Below are 17,274 nucleotides of genomic sequence, written 5' to 3' on the forward strand. Positions count from 1 at the left end.
GGGTCAATGCTCGAAAGATATAATGTTCGAGTGATTTATATAATGATGTAACAGACAACTTTATAGTTTCTATTTATATTTTGCTCAAAGGCTTGAATTCCTCCTCTGTGGCCGTTTTAGTATAATCTGAAAGTTTTCCAGTCGTCGGCTTCAGCCCCCTCGTAGGAAGTACGGGGGTGTTCGGAAAATCATTTAATCACTCTTTATCCAACGTCTTGGTCCATAAAGGAGGTGATAATGCGGTGAACCAGGCAATCGGACTATAGGGCATTAACACTTTCACTTAGCCATAGGAGTTTTATGGTGGGGCTACGACATAGCCCCTAGTATGTATACGGCGCATAGTGCCTTACATATGCTGATCTAAAAAGATCCCTCGTGTGACACAGAGAATCACTAAAGATTCGAATAAGTCTTCAAGTGGTTGACCAGCTCTCGCTGCATCATGACAGTCAGTTTTCGGCTTTCTCTGCTGAGGTGCTCATCCGGTCTAGGCCAGGGCACAATAGCAGTAGTTCTCCCTTTACTACCCTAGCCGATAGAGCGGAACGTAGGGCAGCAAGCACAGGAGCCGGGCAACCCAACTATTGACCAAAGACAATGATTCGGAGCTGATGCATATAAGGCCAAACTTGCGACGCTGAAGTATGCTATAGAGTTGTTCGGACTTTTACTGGCGACTCGTTTGTTCCCATACTGGGCCCCTGGCAAGTTATGTCGAGGCGCGTCTTCTAAGGCAGCCGTTATGGCCGGACTCATTGTAGAAAGAGCATGAAATATTAGTTCGGATAAAGTTTACTGGGAGCGGAGCAATATGCCAATGATAAATATATAAAGAGTAAAAACCACAACCCAGCTATTTGACATGCTCGGGGTTGGGAATAGAGGAAAAGGGCATGGTACAGGCTCAAAAAGGAAGAGTGCGGTCTACAAAAGCTTATTTTGGACCTCCTGTTGCACGTCTGCGCCGCCCGTCCTCGGGGAGGGGAATCCTTAACGGGAGTGGCCCCTTAGGTGAGTGTGCGGATCCGGACTTCGAGAGAGTCTGATGTAGATGTTGTCCTGATGGTCACCTGTTTTTAAGAAATTATACAGAAAAATAAGAAAGGTGGATAAAAACGTTACGGGGATTCTTGCAGGGTTGTCCATATTGTGCTTCCGTCGATGCCCATGGTATCTTGAGTGCGTAGTTATGTACGCGTGGTGTAAACTTTGCCGGTATAGTAGGTGGGTGGTGGAAGCCGAACTGCTATTTCCATTCTGGGAGTGGTCGAACTTCAGAGGGAAAGTGTTTCTGGGCCCTGGTGTTTGGCTGGCGAGCCGATCCGTCGTCTCTGACGCCTGGTGGCCTCCTCCCCTTGTGATCGGCGTTGAGTTTGCCTGCCTGCTTAAGGACCCAACAGTTTCTGTTGGTATGATTAGCTGGCCTATCAGGGTGACCGTGAATCTGACAAGGTCGGTCCAATATCCTGTCAAGGGTGGATGGTCCATCCTGGTTTGCCTTTAGTGGCTTCTTCCATTGACCAGGCTTCGGATTTGTGAAATCCGGCGTTCACCACTGTGTCGCATGTATTACTGCGACTGTTGTGTTCGGTTCATCGTGGCTTACCATTGCCGTCTCGAATTTCGGAAGTGCCCGGGTCGCTGGCATTGTTGCTTTTACGAGCGAGCCAGTTGTCTTCTCCCGCACAAAAGTGAGTCATTAGAGCGGTAAGAGCTGTCATGGACTTGGGTCCTTCCTGGCCGAGGTGACACGCTAGCCATTCATCCCGGACGCCATGTTTGAAGGCTGTGAGGGCCTCTGCGTCCGGATAGTCGACAATTTGGTTCTTTTTTACTAAGAACCTGGTCCAGAGCTCCCTGACTGACTCGCCAGGCTTTTGGACAATATGACTTAAGTCATCAGCATCTAGGGGCCGGACATATGTTCCTTGGAAGTTGTCTCGAAAGGCGTCTTCCAAGTCTTCCCAGCTACCAATAGAATTTTCTGGTAAACTGTTTAGCCAGTAGCGAGCTGGCCCCTTAAGCTTGAGAGGTATGTATTTAATGGCATGAAGGTCATCTCCGCGAGCCATGTGAATATGGAGGAGGTAATCCTCAATCCATACCACGGGATCTGTTGTTCCATCGTATGATTTGATGTTAATGGGTTTGAACCCGTCTGGGAATTCATGCTCCATTACCTCGTCGGTGAAGTAGAGAGGGTGTGCGGATCCTCTATGTTGGGCCACACTGTGAAGCACCTCCGGTGGACTCCGCTTACGGAGTTCGGACCGGGCGTGGTCGACTCCGTAGTGTCCGAATGGGTGACCATCATAGTCGGTCGGGGTGTATCTCCGTGATCTGTACATCGATCTTGTGCGCCCTGCTCTATCCTCCGGGTCTTGGTTGATGTCGCGAGTGTTCCCTCCAGCTGTTTTGTTCTTGATTTGACGGCCGGATGGGTTGTTATGTTGCTCTGTATGGGCTGCTGCTTTGTCTGGACCGAACTGTGGCCGGCACGCCGCATTGTTCAATGGTGGTGTGGACTCCATCGCCCTGCCATCGTATTGAAGGAGCCACCTACCCTTTGGGTGGCTTTTGTCTGGGCTACTAAGGCCGTATTCTTCGGTGGCTAAGACCTCGGTCCATCTATCATTGAGCAAATCTTGGCTTGCTTGAAGTTGCAGCTGCTTCTTCCTTAAGCTCTTTGCAGTGGCTATAAGCCGGCGTTTGAAACGCTCCTGCTCGAGAGGTTCCTTAGGCACGATAAAATCCTCGCTGCTGAGGATCTTCTCTTCCTCGGAGGGTGGGAGATAATTGCTGTCCTCCGAGTCTCCGTATGTGGCCTGTTTATCAGGGCTGTCTTGCCCCGTTTTCCTGTTCCTCCTGTTCGGATTCTACCACAACAGGGTCTTCATTGTCCGGAGTGTTTTCTTTTCTGGTGCTAGCAGTGTTTCCTCTTGGGCGATGTGGCTTGGAGCGGCGCCATGGGCGCCGGTGTTCGGACTGTGTACCAGGAGGTTTATTCTCGATTGGATCATCCTCATCATCGGGTGTGTCTATCATACACACATCATACCAGGAAGTGGCCATCCCATGTCTAGCGGGTAGCGAGCTCTGGCCCTGCCCCTCGTCGTCGTCCATGCCAGCGATGTCTTCGGAGCGGGGGTCAGGCGTGTTGGTTGGGTCTTCGACGGTGGCTATAAAGTGGGTGGCGGGTGGGAAGCAAAATTCTCCATCATCCGCCGTAAGTTCGAACCGAACATAGTTCGGCGATGAGCCATCTGCTAGGGATAGGTTTTTTAATGAGTTTAGTAGGTCGCCCATGGGCGAGTGTTGGAAGACATCTGCGGCGCTGAACTTGAAGATCGATAACCGACCGAGTTCGGTATCCGCGGACTCGCAGGGATCGGAACTCGGCGCCGGTGAAGAGTCCGGGGTTCCATTGATGCAGATGACATACGCAGTGGAATCTACGAGAGGCTCCAACGTCGTAGAATCGGTAGCCCCCGCAATGGGGTTAAGCTTCCCAACTTTGGGGGACTTGATCTGCTCCGTATCTAAGGCTAGAGTTGCTGCAGGAGCTCTCTCCTGGATGCGGCCCGATGACAGGTTTAAGCCATGTCCATCGGGGCAGCGGGGAGCGATTGCTGCGGTCTCGAATCCGTCGAAGATCAAGTCTCCACGGATGTTCGCAACGTAGTTCAAGCTTCCAAATATGACCTGATGGCCAAGGGCGTAGCTGTCAATCTGCTCCATATGGCCAAGCGAGTTGGCCCGCAGTACGAAGCCGCCGAACACGAAGATTTGTCCGGGGAGAAAGGTTTCTCCCTGGATAGCGTCATCATCGACGATTGAAGGGGCCATCAAACCTTTTGATGACGACACAGTGGAACTCTCAATGAAAGCACCAATGTCGGTGTCAAAACCGGCGGATCTCGGGTAGGGGGTCCCGAACTGTGCGTCTAGGATCGATGGTCACAGGAGACGGGGGACACAATGTTTACCCAGGTTCGGGCCCTCTCTATGGAGGTAATACCCTACTTCCTGCTTGATTGATCTTGATGAATCTGGGTGTTACAAGAGTTGATCTACCACGAGATCGTAATGGCTAAACCCTAGAAGTCTAGCCTATGAGTATATGGTATTGAATCTGTCCTATCCGGACTATGCCCTCCGGTTTATATAGACACCGGAGAGATCTAGGGTTACATGGGGTCGGTTACATAGGAGGGAATCTTCATAATCGATCGCCTAGATTGCCTTCCACACCAATTAGGGTCCAATCCGGACACGGGTATAGTCTTCGGCCTTCATGTCTTCATAGCCCATCAGTCCGGCCCAAAAGATAACAGGCCGGACGCCCAAGGACCCCTTAGTCCAGGACTCCCTCACCGACCTCGATGGTTGAGCTCCTCCTATCTCCCGCCACAGAATGAGGATTGACCTCCTATGATGCTGCCACCGCCCACCGATCGAGGATTGACCTCTTCTCCGGTAGCCGCTGCCTAGGCCGCCGCCACCATCTCTATATGCAGAGCAACTGTTTTTTACGGATATCCGCGGAGCGGCTGCTTACACGGTATCTCACCGTAACTCAATTATATGGACAGGGTAGTACATCACATACGGTTATGTAATGGCAACCGTGTCTAACCTACGTTGTCTTCTCACACGGTTTGGTGCAGAAATTGTGTGTGACATTGTAATACCTAACAAAAATGACATGTACAAACAATGTGCCGTATACAACATATATATAGTGCCATTAGTAGTTCCCGGCCGTTAGCTTATCTCCATAATTTCCCCATTTCCCCCAAATCCCTACATAGCCTCAAAATTCCCTCGCGTGGTGCTGACATTGGGGGAATGCGGACGAGTGGTGCTGATGGTTTCGATGTGGCTGCTCCTACTCGTATCGCCGCCACGATGGCGGTCGCCGCCGAGAACTTGCCTAAGGTCATCAGAAGGCAGGTGTACTACGGATCCAAATCGTCCTGTCAGGTTCCAATCTATCCTAATCTTTTTTACCATGTCCAAAGTATGTCTCCTTGCTGAATCCGTCCTGAATGACCCCCCCCCCCCCCCGAGGAAAGCACTATGCCGCCGGATCCGGAGCTTGACTCCGGACTCCCACAACACGAGTTCGACTCCGAGTTTTGCGCCACCGAGAAGTACCAAAAGCTGAGTTGTGTGCACGGGCACACTCTCGCTCGACATGTATTCACGGAGGGTGACATTGGCAGGCGGTTTCTCAGTTGCCCCTTAGAGGTTAGTGCTAATTAAGTTCATCATTTTACTTCAGTTAATGCCACCGCTCATCCAGAATACTATTTAACATTGGCAGGGATATGAGGCTTGTGCCTTTGTTAACTAGCTGGATGAAGAATGGCATGGTAGGGCGCGGAGTGTTATCACCAAGCTCGTAGAAGATAACGTAAAGCTGAAGAAGAAACTGGCTGATCTGGAATGTACAATCAGTACGATGAAGCAAGAAAGAATCAATCACAGGCAATAGATGAAGGCAAGAGACAAGAAGGAACTAGCATGTGTAGTTGTGGTTGTGTCATTAGCCATGTTCTATGCGCTGTTTGCAATGATGATTAGGGGTTTTGTTTGACAGTATTGCTAAAGCACATCTAGATGTGCTCTAAGTAATGCACATCTAGGTCCTATATATGCCATTGATGTTACACGAAGATTTGTGCAGATATTTTTCTTTGTCTTTTTTCTTTTCCTTTCTAGTTTGATTATTACTGGCTTTATCAATAAGAAGAGCTCAACGTATTGCTTTCCAACTGTCCTACTCCGTTCATACCGGTACCGGTGCATAATCCCAAAACGCGTTCCTTGTTTTTGTCCTGAAAAAGGAAACCAGCCAAATAGCCAATAGGAGTCCTGCGCAACCCCGGGAATTTGGAGCGACTTGGTACAAATAATTACGGTTGATTATATCAGTGGTTAGATAATACGTCAACCCCCGCTTCAATCCTCGCTTCAATTGGCAGTTCCTCTTCTCTGCATACCCCGCTTAAGTGTCCACCATCTTCATCATCCTCGGCAGGCCACGCTACACACTAGCACACACTTTGTAGCCATGTCGAGCTATAGCGAGGACGACAGTTCGGCCAGCATTCTGGCGCCCGATGATAGGTCAACATCGGAATCATCCCGCTCGTCTTCCATGAGTCCGGCGTCAAGCCTAGACCTCGATTATATCCGGTTCATGGAAGGGACGCCGCCTCCGGAGTCGTCATATGACAACCAGGCGGACGAGGAGCCGTCGAAGGATGAAGAAGAGTACGACGATGATGAGGAGGAGGAATGGTCGAACAAGGAGGAGGAGGACGACGACAGCAACGATGATGACGACGGCGGCAGCGACAAAAAGCCAACGGTCAGCGGCAAGAAGCGTCCTCGCCAAGACGATGTCACGGGGCCATCCAACAAGAACAACAAGAAGAAGAAGGACTAAATTAAGCAGACTGTATATATCTATGTTTATCCTCTCAATCTCATTGCAGACGGTTAGTAATATGTATTCGACAGAGATCTTCTACATTATCGCCAACAGGTTGGTTTGTTGAACTGTGTGCCCTGACGAGCACACAATTCACAAAAAAAGACCGTATGGGTTGTCTATAATGATCGCGCACAATTCTGATTACCGACCTGTTTGCCGGGTATCACACACATCTTGTTACGCCAAATCGTTTGTGTTCACCTCGCTCATCGCAAACGGTTCATCAGAGTGAATTGTATGCCGTATATCGCACACACCTTGATCTGCCTGCCCGTTTCGGTTGTTCTGTCTCATTGCAAACAGTTCGTACAGATCAACCGTATGCCCCTCATCGCACGCGCAACTATAATATGAACCGTGTTTGATGTATCATTCATCGCAAACGTTTTGCATCACTTCTAACGGTTTTCGTACAGCACCGTTTACAATTATTGCATCGCACACAGTTTCTCAAAGGGTCTCTGATCGTAGTGTCGCGTTAGCAGCATCCTGCAGTAGTGATATCTTTTACCTTTGGGGACATGTCTATATCCAATAGAGTACCCAGTACTCACACTCCACATGTCATCCTAGTCTTGGTACTCTTGTGGCTCTTTGGTTTGCTCCGTCTAGTAGTTGTATCTGTGTTATCTAACCTTGTTTACTCAGGTTCGTCTCTTCCTAAGCCAGCTCAAGACCACAAGGTAAGTATATGCATCACACTCATCTGCATGAAGATTTCTTGCTAATATACATATTGTTTGCAAGAAGGAATCATGAACATGAAGTTACACTTCATATATTCATATCATTTGCTCTGATGCATATAGCCAAGATACATGTAACACATTGCTTGCTCTGTCATGATTATGCATTCACATGCTCTTACATTCCATATTTACATGAGTACATACATGTAGGGGGAGCCTATGCATGTTACATGTCTTTCCAAAGCTTTACTTGTTATTCTCTATATCTTTATCTAAAGCTTTGATGTATATTGTCATCAGTTACCAAAAAGGGGGAGGTTGAAAGCACAAGTGCTCCCTGGTGGTTTTGGTAATTAATGTCAACATATCTCCTGTTGGACTAATGTTTTTATCTAGAATATTTCAGACAAGTTCAACAGATGGAGTGGCATGGACAAGAGGGTGTGGAACCCTTTCAAGATGCTAAGGACAAAGGATTTTCTCAAGCTCAAAAGCTCAAGACTCTACATTTTACTTTTAGTGATCCAAGATCACATTGAGTCCATAGGAAAAGCCAATACTATTAAAAGGGGATGAGGTGTTGCTTAATGGGTTGCTTGCTCAAAATGCTTAGTAATATGCTCCAAAAACCCTCAACCACTTTCTCATATCCACATATGTCCCAAACCAAAAGTCAAACTCGGCACCACCAAAACATTCTATCCGGCGCCACCGAGTTCTCTTGACATAGCCACTGCCACAAACCCTAGTCACTTCGGTCTCACCGATAGAAATCTCGGTCTCACCGATAGGGGATTGCAAACTCTCTGTTTCCCTTCATAACGTTTTGGTCCGACCGAGATGAGCGATCGGTCCCACCGAGTTCGCAATGCAAACTCTCTGTTTCCCCTTCGTAATGTTTCGGTCTCACCGAGATTAGCGAATCGGTCCCACCGAGTTTGCCTGACCAACTCTCTGGTTAGCTTATTACCAAAATTGGTCCCACCGAGTTTGTGTAATCGGTCTCACTGAGATTACGTTATGCCCTAACCCTAATGAAATCGGTCCCACCGAGTTGACATGTCTGTCCCACCGAAAAACCTAACGTTCACATTTTGAACTAAATCGGTCTGACCGAGTTTAATTATTTGGTCCCACCCGAGTTTGGTGAATTGTGTGTAACGGTTAGATTTTGTGTGGAGGCTATATATACCCCTCCACCCACTCTCCATTCGTGGAGAGAGCCATCAGAACATGCCTACACTTCCATCATACATTTTCTGAGAGAGAACCACCTACTCATGTGTTGAGGTCAAGATATTCCATTCCAACCACATAAATCTTGATCTCTAGCCTTCTCCAACTTGCTTTCCACTCAAATCATCTTTCCACCAAATCCAAATCTGTGAGAGAGAGAGAGTTGAGTGTTGGGGAGACTATCATTTGAAGCACAAGAGCAAGGAGTTCATCATCAACACACCATCTATTACCTTTTGGAGAGTGGTGTCTCCTAGATTGGTTAGGTGTCACTTGGGAGCCTCCGTCAAGATTGTGGAGTTGAACCAAGGAGTTTGTACGGGCAAGGAGATCGCCTACTTCGTGAAGATCTACCCTAGTGAGGCAAGTCCTTCGTGGGCAATGGCCATGGTGGGATAGACAAGGTTGCTTCTTCGTGGACCCTTCGTGGGTGGAGCCCTCCATGAACTCGCGCAACTGTTACCCTTCATGGGTTGAAGTCTCCATCAACGTGGATGTACGATAGCACCACCTATCGGAACCACGCCAAAAATCTCCGTGTCTCCAATTGCATTTGCACACTCAAATCCCATCCCTTTACATTCTTGCAAATTGCATGCTTTACTTTCCGCTACTCACATACTCTTGTCATGCATGCTTGATATGTATTGTGAATGTTTAAACATGTGCTAAAACTCCACCTCAACTTAAAGAAATTAAAAACTGCAACTTTTTCTTGCTAAGAGTCTATTCACCCCCCCCCCCTCTAGACACCTCTTATCGATCCTTTCAGTATGGAGCTAAGGTATTCTCCAAACTAGATTTAAAATCTGGGTACCATCAAATCAGAATGTCCACTGCTGACATTCCCAAGACAGCTTTCAGAACACACATGGGACATTATGAATACAATGTAGTACCTTTCGGGTTATCTGGTGGCCCTGGTACCTGGTACTTTTCAAGGTTTAATGAACAGTGTGTGTGAAGAAATCAATGAACCAGAGGAGAAGAAATGTATCTTAGTATTCTTTGATGATATGCTCATTTTCAACAAATCCTTAGAAGAGCACATTGGTCACTTAGAAATAACTTTTGCCACATTGAGAAAACATGAATTGTATGTCCAAATGCACCTTTGCAACAAATCAAGTGAATTACCTAGGGCATGTGATCTCTTATCAAGGAGTATCCACTGATCCTGGCAAAATAAAGGATGTAATGGATTGGCCAGAACCTGATAATGCCACAAAATTAAGAGGGTTGCTGGGTTTAACAGGATATTACATAAGGTTTGTGAAGGATTATGGAAAAATATGTAGACCTCTACATGATATGCTCAGAAAAGATGATTTTCAGTGGGAATATGCTTAACAAGCTTTTCACACTTTAAAGCAAGCAATGCCAACCTGCCGTGTGTTAGCACTACCAGACTTCTCTGTCCCATTTACTATAGAAGCTGATGCTTGTGCAACAGGGATTGGAGCTGTACTCATGCAAAAAGGGAAACCACTGGTTTATCTCAGCAAGAGTTTAGGGCCCAAGTCTGTAGCTCAATCAATTTATGAGAAAGAACCAATGGCAATACTAGAAGCACACAAAAAGTGGAGATATTATGTGTGGGGAAACAAGTTGATCATCAAAACTGATCAACAGTCTCTGAAATACATGACAACTCAAAGGTTGACAGAAGGTGTTCAACACAAATTGCTATTGAAGTTGTTGGAGTATGATTTTACACCATTGAATATAAAAAGGGAAAGGAAAATGTAGTGGCTGATGCATTGTCCAGGAAGGAGGTACTAAAAGCAACGCAATGCAATACTGTTACTGTGGTGGTTCCTAAATGGACTGAAGATGTAGCACAAAGTTATTTAGGGGACTAGGACAATGATAAGCTACTAAAGAAAGTAGCTGTTGATACTGATCAAAACCCTAAGTTCTCTCTAAACAAGGGACTGCTGAAATACAAAAACAGGATTTATGTAGGAGCTAGCACTGATTTCAGGAAATAGTTGTTACAGACATTCCATTCATCTGCTTTGGGAGGGCATTCTGGTAGTAAAGCTACTTACTACAGATTAAAGAAAGTGTTCTATTGGCCCAACATGAAGAAACACATAGAGGAATTTGTCAGCCAATGTCCTGTTTGCCAATTGAACAAGGTTGAACACATTCACCCTCTTGGACTGCTACAACCACATCATGTGCCTGATATGGCCTGGGCACACATCACAATGGATTTCATCACTGCATTACCAAATTCACAGGGAAAAGAGGTCATTCTAGTAGTGGTGGACAAATTGACCAAGTACTCCCATTTCATACCTCTCGCACATCCTTTCATAGTTCAAACTGTGTTTGAAGCTCTAATGGACAATGTCATCAAACTACATCGTCTGCCTATCTGCATTGTTCCTGACAGAGACACCATTTTCACAAGCAATTTGTATCAAGAATTGTTCCAAGCTTTTGGTGTGAAGATCAGATTCAGTACATCTTCTCATCCTCAAATGGATGGTCAGACAAAGAGAGTGAATCAATGTTTAGAAGCATATTTGAGAGGGACGATGTTCCAAGAACCAAAGAAATGGTTGAAGTGGTTGCCTTTAGCTGAATTGTGGTACAATATCAGTTACCATTCTTCTTTGAAATGTACTCCTTTTCAAGCATTATATGGGTACAAACCACCTCAAGTGAGAGAGTTTGCTGTAGAGAGAACCCTGTCTCCAACAGCAAGATTAACAGTGGCAGAAAGGGAGCAAATGATGCAAAAGCTGAAAGCTAACTTGGAACATGCACAAAGCAGGATGAAACATTTTGCAGATAGAAACAGAACAGAAAGAGCATTTGAGGTGGGAGACATGGTATATTTAAAGATCCAGCCATACAGACAGAATGCTTTTGGTCTCAGAGGATCACTGAAACTGAGCTCAAAATTCTACGAGCCTTACAAAATTCTGGAAAGAATTGGAGAAGTTGCCTACAAGCTGCATCTACCAGAGGGCACAAACAATCACCCAGTGTTTCACATCAGCCAGCTCAAGAAACATGTAGACCATCAAGCTGTGCCTCTACCGCACGTTCCACTGGTCACCACATAAGGATATGTCAAAACTATTCCTGTAGCTGTGCTGGACCGCAGGGTGATTCAACACAACAAGACTCCGGTTGGCCAATGTTTAGTGCAGTAGGAGAGCCTCGCACCTGATGATGCTACTTGGGAAGATGCAGCCTTCCTCAACAAAACCTTCCCAGGTCAGAAGCTTTTTCGCCTCGAGGACAAGGCGGTTGTCATGGCGACGGCATTGTCAGGCCCTGGACCTAGGACATACAGAAGATCGACACCAACTCTGACTTCAAACAAGCAACAGCTGAGATGACAAGATGGCGTTTCAAGCGATCCAACGGCTCGGATGGTTCCTCGCCGATCTCCAGTAGTTTTAAACCTTTTTACTATGTTGTAACTGTTAAGTGACCGTCGGGAGAGTTACTGCTTGAGCTGGAAAGGAGTATACGTAGCGTGAGTCGCGTGAGGGAACACAAGTCATTTTTTTCCTAATTCATAGCATAGTTAGAAACCCTAGTTCATCTGGTAAGGCAGGGTATGTTGGCTCCGATCCCCAAAATTGTAGCAGAACAAGCCCTCGAATTACTCTGTTTTAGGCCTTGTTCGGTTACACCTCTTCTCAAGAGGATTGGAGAAGATTTGGGTGGATTTTGATTTGTAGAAGATTATATCTATCTCAAACCCTGCCAAACCCCTCCTAAATCCATGTCAACCGAACAAGGCGTTAATGAAATTCAGAATAGATCGGAGAATTCCTGGTATTCCGGTCCTCACACCAACGCAGACGTAAGCCGATCCGATCCAAACAAAAAAACTCGGAACCAAAATAAAATCGCGTCGCCACCGGACCCCGCTCCGCTTCGCTTCCTCCCACCCAAGGGCAACACAAGGCACCCACGCCGCCGCGGCGATCCCACACCTGCAGATCGAGCGGCGCGGCGCGGCGGCCGGCGGCCGGAGGGAGATGAGGAAGCGCGAGAGGGAGAACCCGTGCGGGGTCTGCGGGCACTACCACAAGTGCGAGGAAGGGGAGATATGCGGGGTCTGCGGCCACAGGCCGGCCGCGGCGGACGCGGTGGCCCCGGCGAGGGTCGACTCCGCCTTCCCCTCCGAGGTGCTCAAGGGCTTCCTCTTCCTCGGCAGCTACGACAACGCCTCCCGCTCCGAGGTCCTGAAGACGCTCAACATCACCCACATCCTCAACGTGCGTAATGTGCCCCGCCCCTTCTCCCGAGCCCCCTTCCTCCTCAGTTTCGATCGTCTCCGCGCCGTGAGGTCGGAGAAGTGTGGTGGCGTGGATCCGCGATGCTCTTTTGCGCGACATTCGTTTCTGTGGGGTTTTGCCCCAGGGTTTGGTGACTCGGTAGGGTTGCTTCAAGCGTGATGCGAGGGGTGTAAGTCTGCCTGGCGTGCTGATTAGATGTTGAGGAGGCGAATATAGTATCCAGTACTTCTAGTAGCATTAGCCCAATCCCGTTGCTCGTATAAAATCTTCAGGAGGGATGGTTTGATGCGAGTATTGCACAATGGTACAAGGGTTTGTGATCGTGGGTACTTATGAGCTATGGCCTACTTCTTTAGTAGTTAATTTGTCATCATTACACTTGCCTCAAAGGTTATTTTGGTAGGTTTTGATTGTAGTATGGGTACTGCTTTTATTTTATTATAAGCAGTGTAATGAAGTTGTTTTGAAAGATAGTTATGATGAATTCATAACATAATTATTATTTTCCCAGAAAAGGTAATGCTTAATGTGCAGGAGTATCCTTAGGTGCAAAGGAAAACAAATAGCATGAGTGGCTTCTTTGAACCATATATATCTTCTTTGAACCATATATCAAATAGGAAGACCGAAATGGGGAAAAAATTTAGAGTGTAGTGCTTGATTGAAAATTATATGGGAAAAAGGTGCTGTTCACTGATTGGAATCAGGGGTACACAGTTGACCACTGAAATTTGAGGAATAACATCTGGTGCTAATTACTATCTAATATATTTTTAATAACATCTGGTGCTAATTACTATCTAATATATTTTTTCTTATATGATACCCATATTTTGGCACTTCAGGTGTTCCTCAGCTAACTGAAATTAGCAAAACAATAGGACATGACATTAAATGTCTTGTTCAGATCATACTTGTTCACATGATTTTTAAATAAATATTTTTCTGTTTTCTCTAAGATTAGCACTCAAGGTCACACACTTCATGTTATGATATTGAAAAGTAGAACAGTATCTCACGGCTGGCAGTGGCTGGTTGCACTCCATGCAGTGCCTAGGCGAAGCTTCTATGCTGTATCTGCTTGTGCCATGCTCTGTGCTCTGGTGGGACTAGTGGCCTTAGACGCTGTCGAGAGCCTGTTATTATTTACGTGCCGAGGTGAAGCAAAGCTTCTAGATGGTTGCGTGGGGAAGTGGGAGGAGCAAGGATGTGGGAAGAGGCAAATATAATTTGAAGGGATAGGTGTGAGTAGTAATTCATATGGTATTATTATGGGATTAAATCTGCAATCAGGTCATATTTTTGTTTTTAGGGGTTTCAACTTAATTATTGAGATTGGATGAGTAGGATGGTTTGCTTCAAATCCACAATCGTACTTTTGCTTTAAGCTTGTCATGAAAAATAGGTCAGCTTGACAACTAACTCTTGTTTGAATTACATAATCAATATTGCTGTTATATGGATGATATGCTCATCAATAAGTTTTGCCGGTTATTTTCTCTATAAGGTTAATTTCTCTTGCAAGGCTGCAGGCCTGACAGTCATATTGATTCTCTCTGCTTCTATTTATTTTAGAATTGGCTGTATGTGTTCGTATTTTTTACACCTTACAAATATGTTTTCCACCATCAACCATTCATCATGCTAGCAGGAAACATGGAGAGGTGTGGAAGAGGAAAAACCATGAACGAACTAGTTGTGCCTAAGAAGTTCTTGTGTAGCTATCCTCACTTTAATACATTCTTCTCATAAACTATGGAAATCAATATTGCAGTTATTGGTATATAGCAGTGTACCTGTCCTTTGCTATTCATTCAGAAGTTAGCATGCTGGCATTATCTTCTGTTGTTTGTTTCCATGCTTCATTTTTAAGTTGAAGGTTACTCACAGTGGTGCTGTTTAACAGACTGTGCCGGATTGCCATAATCTTTACCGGAATTCATTCACTTACCACTGCCTCCAAGACGATAAAACATTGGATTTTGATGGTGCTACTCAGTTTCTAGGTATTGTCATGTTATGCTTTCAGCGTTTTGTTCTGGAATAGATTGAATGTTGTCACTGCTTACCTTTATTTTTACCCTGTAACCCTGACATTGTTGCTTTATTTTGTTCCAGCATATATTTCTTACATTTTAGCCTTATAAAATGCTGCGTATTGCCATAATCATTTAAACATGACTTTTGAAGCCTTGCTGCTCTTAGTTTTGTTTTATGTTTGTCAAGAAAGAAGTTAGATCCTAGTACGATTTAACTAGTTCTACTCAATCTCTTAATCCTTCGATTTCCTCGTACTCTTCATCTGCATTATTGACAAAATGGAGTACCAAGTAGGAACAGCATGCATTTTTCTTCTCCAGCACCGAACTAGGAGATTTCCTTGCGCTCATACTGTCTATGCACTCCACTCTCCTTCCTCGTACTCTTCATCTATATTATTGACAAATGGAGTACCAAATAGGAACATCATGCATTTTTCTTCTCCAGCACCGAACTAGGAGATTTCCTTGCGCTCATACTGTCTATGCACTCCACTCTCCTTCCTCGTACTCTTCATCTATATTATTGACAAATGGAGTACCAAATAGGAACATCATGCATTTTTCTTCTCCATCACCGAACTAGGAGATTTCCTTGCGCTCATACTGTCAATGAAGATGTTTTGTCTAATCTTGTCCTTCTCCGCTATTGCAGAGCAATGTGAAAGAGGGGCTTCACGTGTTCTTGTCCATTGCATGTCTGGGAAAAACAGGTGCTTGCTTGTAGTTAGCACTATTGCGATTGATTGATGATTACTATCTGGACATATTACTGATTGGTGAATACTTCCCTGGAACACATTTTTTAGGTCAGCTGCTGTGGTGACAGCCTTCTTGATGAAGTCTAGAGGGTGGAGACTTGCACCGTCTCTCCAGTGGGTAAAAGATCGACGGCCACAGGTCCAAATAACAGAAGGTAACTGTATATCCTTGTCTAGTGAGCAAATTAATATCCCTCTCGTGTATTTAAAAATCTGCCAATCAACCATTCGTAATTTTCTTGAATGTTAACAGCGGCTACTCATACATAATGAAAATGATGTGGTGAGATAAATTTGACCATCCATGTTAGTCAATCAACACATGTGTTGTCAACTGAATGTATCATTAGTAGTACTTATCTAGTGAAATTGGTGTTGTAAGATAAACTCGAGTAGCCTTTTTGTTACAGCACAGGGTATGGGTTGTCATTTGAATGCTTGAAAATATTTTAAGGAGCTAGATTAATACATGCATTGTTAGTTAGTTTTCTCATTGCAAGACTCTGGGAATGCTATGGATAACCTGTTATGCAGATTAATCTTGTTTTCCAACAATAAACTTGGCTATATTTTCTCTCATCAAGTCCTTGCCATTGTTTCTCCTAACAAAAAAGTACTACAGTCAAGTTAGTCATCTGTTAGTTGAGCAACTACAGCCAATAAACTTTTTTCTTGCATTTTCAAACTGTATGGATCGATGGGCAATCCAAATGTGTTTTCATAAGCTAACTGTAACCCTTTTCTGTACAGCTTCTCAGTGTCAGCTTGTTGAGTATGAACAGAAGCTCTTTGGACCCAGCGCTGGCTCACCAGCTCAGACAACGGTTCTAACCGAGTCATTTCCTTCACTTGGATTTGGTTTCCCACAACCATCAGGTGACATCCAAGTGCCTGCGTTCAACCAGACTCCTGTGCCATCCATTTTCGAGCGAGCCGGCCCAAACAATGTTCCCAGTAACTTCACTTTCGGAGCCGAGGGTTCAATGGGAGTCGGAGTTGGTCCCGCCGCAGGGATCAGCAATGGCGCAGTCACCCCAGCTTCGACGGATAACCAGATGGACAGCTCTTAAGATGACTTTTAACATGTCGCATATCACTTGGGACGGATGCATGTTACTCTTAGGCCTATCGAATATGTCACTGCATGTTTAGCTTTCACTTGGTATGGGTGCGTGGGTCTATCGAATATGTCATTGGATGTTTAGCTTTCACCAGATTGAGAAATGGTCCTGGCAAACCTTTGGGGTTATATCTTACAGTATATGGCAGTAGACTTGGCACTCGGCAGTTCACTATGGCTGTGGACCTGTGGTTGGTGGCTTATACTATTTCTGTTACCTGCATGACTTCGGGTGCATTCGGGGATGGTTGTGGTTGGTGGCACATGTTTCTGTACCTACATAACTTAACTTTGGGCGCTTTATGCTGTGCATTCGAGCTTGCCGCAGCCAGACGATTGAAATTGTCCGGATCAGGTGACAATTTTAATTTACGCAGTACGACACGCCTGATAATGTTTCTTCGGCGTCAACCCTATTTGTCATCGCCATCGATCCGCTCCAAAAACTTGTTGAGGTGGCGACAGCCAAAGGGTTGTTCCATAGGATCCGCGGCCGCAAGGCCGTGCTCCGAACATGGAACATCGTTATACGCGGATTCCACAGCCCTGTGCACCATGACCCCCGTATCTACCCATCGCGGTCACTGCCCCTTTGCCTTCACCAAAAGCTGTTGGGTTACCCTTTAATTTCAGGGACCAAAGAGTTGCGGGGC

At 45.7% G+C, this 17,274-nt stretch overlaps 1 protein-coding gene across 1 annotated transcript; it reads left to right on the forward strand.

Moving 5' to 3' along the window:
• The first annotated feature begins 12,298 nt into the window (after positions 1-12,298).
• LOC147965887 (protein-tyrosine-phosphatase IBR5-like) lies at positions 12,299-16,844 on the forward strand. The gene is made up of 5 exons (XM_087528482.1): positions 12,299-12,680; positions 14,608-14,707; positions 15,396-15,453; positions 15,550-15,656; positions 16,252-16,844. The coding sequence occupies exons 1-5, from the start codon at positions 12,441-12,443 to the stop codon at positions 16,569-16,571; spliced, it is 825 nt and encodes a 274-aa protein (XP_087384608.1). The 5' UTR covers positions 12,299-12,440; the 3' UTR covers positions 16,572-16,844.
• Positions 16,845-17,274: the final 430 nt, after the last annotated feature.

The sequence above is a fragment of the Triticum urartu genome, chromosome 6A (genome assembly GCF_056163025.1).
Source record: "Triticum urartu cultivar PI428250 chromosome 6A, HENAU_Tu73, whole genome shotgun sequence".
Lineage (NCBI taxonomy): Eukaryota > Viridiplantae > Streptophyta > Magnoliopsida > Poales > Poaceae > Triticum > Triticum urartu.

Bases quoted from the DNA above. Each gene is read 5' to 3' on its own strand.
- LOC147965887 (XM_087528482.1), top strand. From the start codon at position 12,441: ATGAGGAAGCGCGAGAGGGAGAACCCGTGCGGGGTCTGCGGGCACTAC. The intron at 15,454-15,549 runs GTGCTTGCTTGT...CACATTTTTTAG, and splicing joins TGCATGTCTGGGAAAAACAG to GTCAGCTGCTGTGGTGACAG. The intron at 15,657-16,251 runs GTAACTGTATAT...TTTTCTGTACAG, and splicing joins ACAGGTCCAAATAACAGAAG to CTTCTCAGTGTCAGCTTGTT.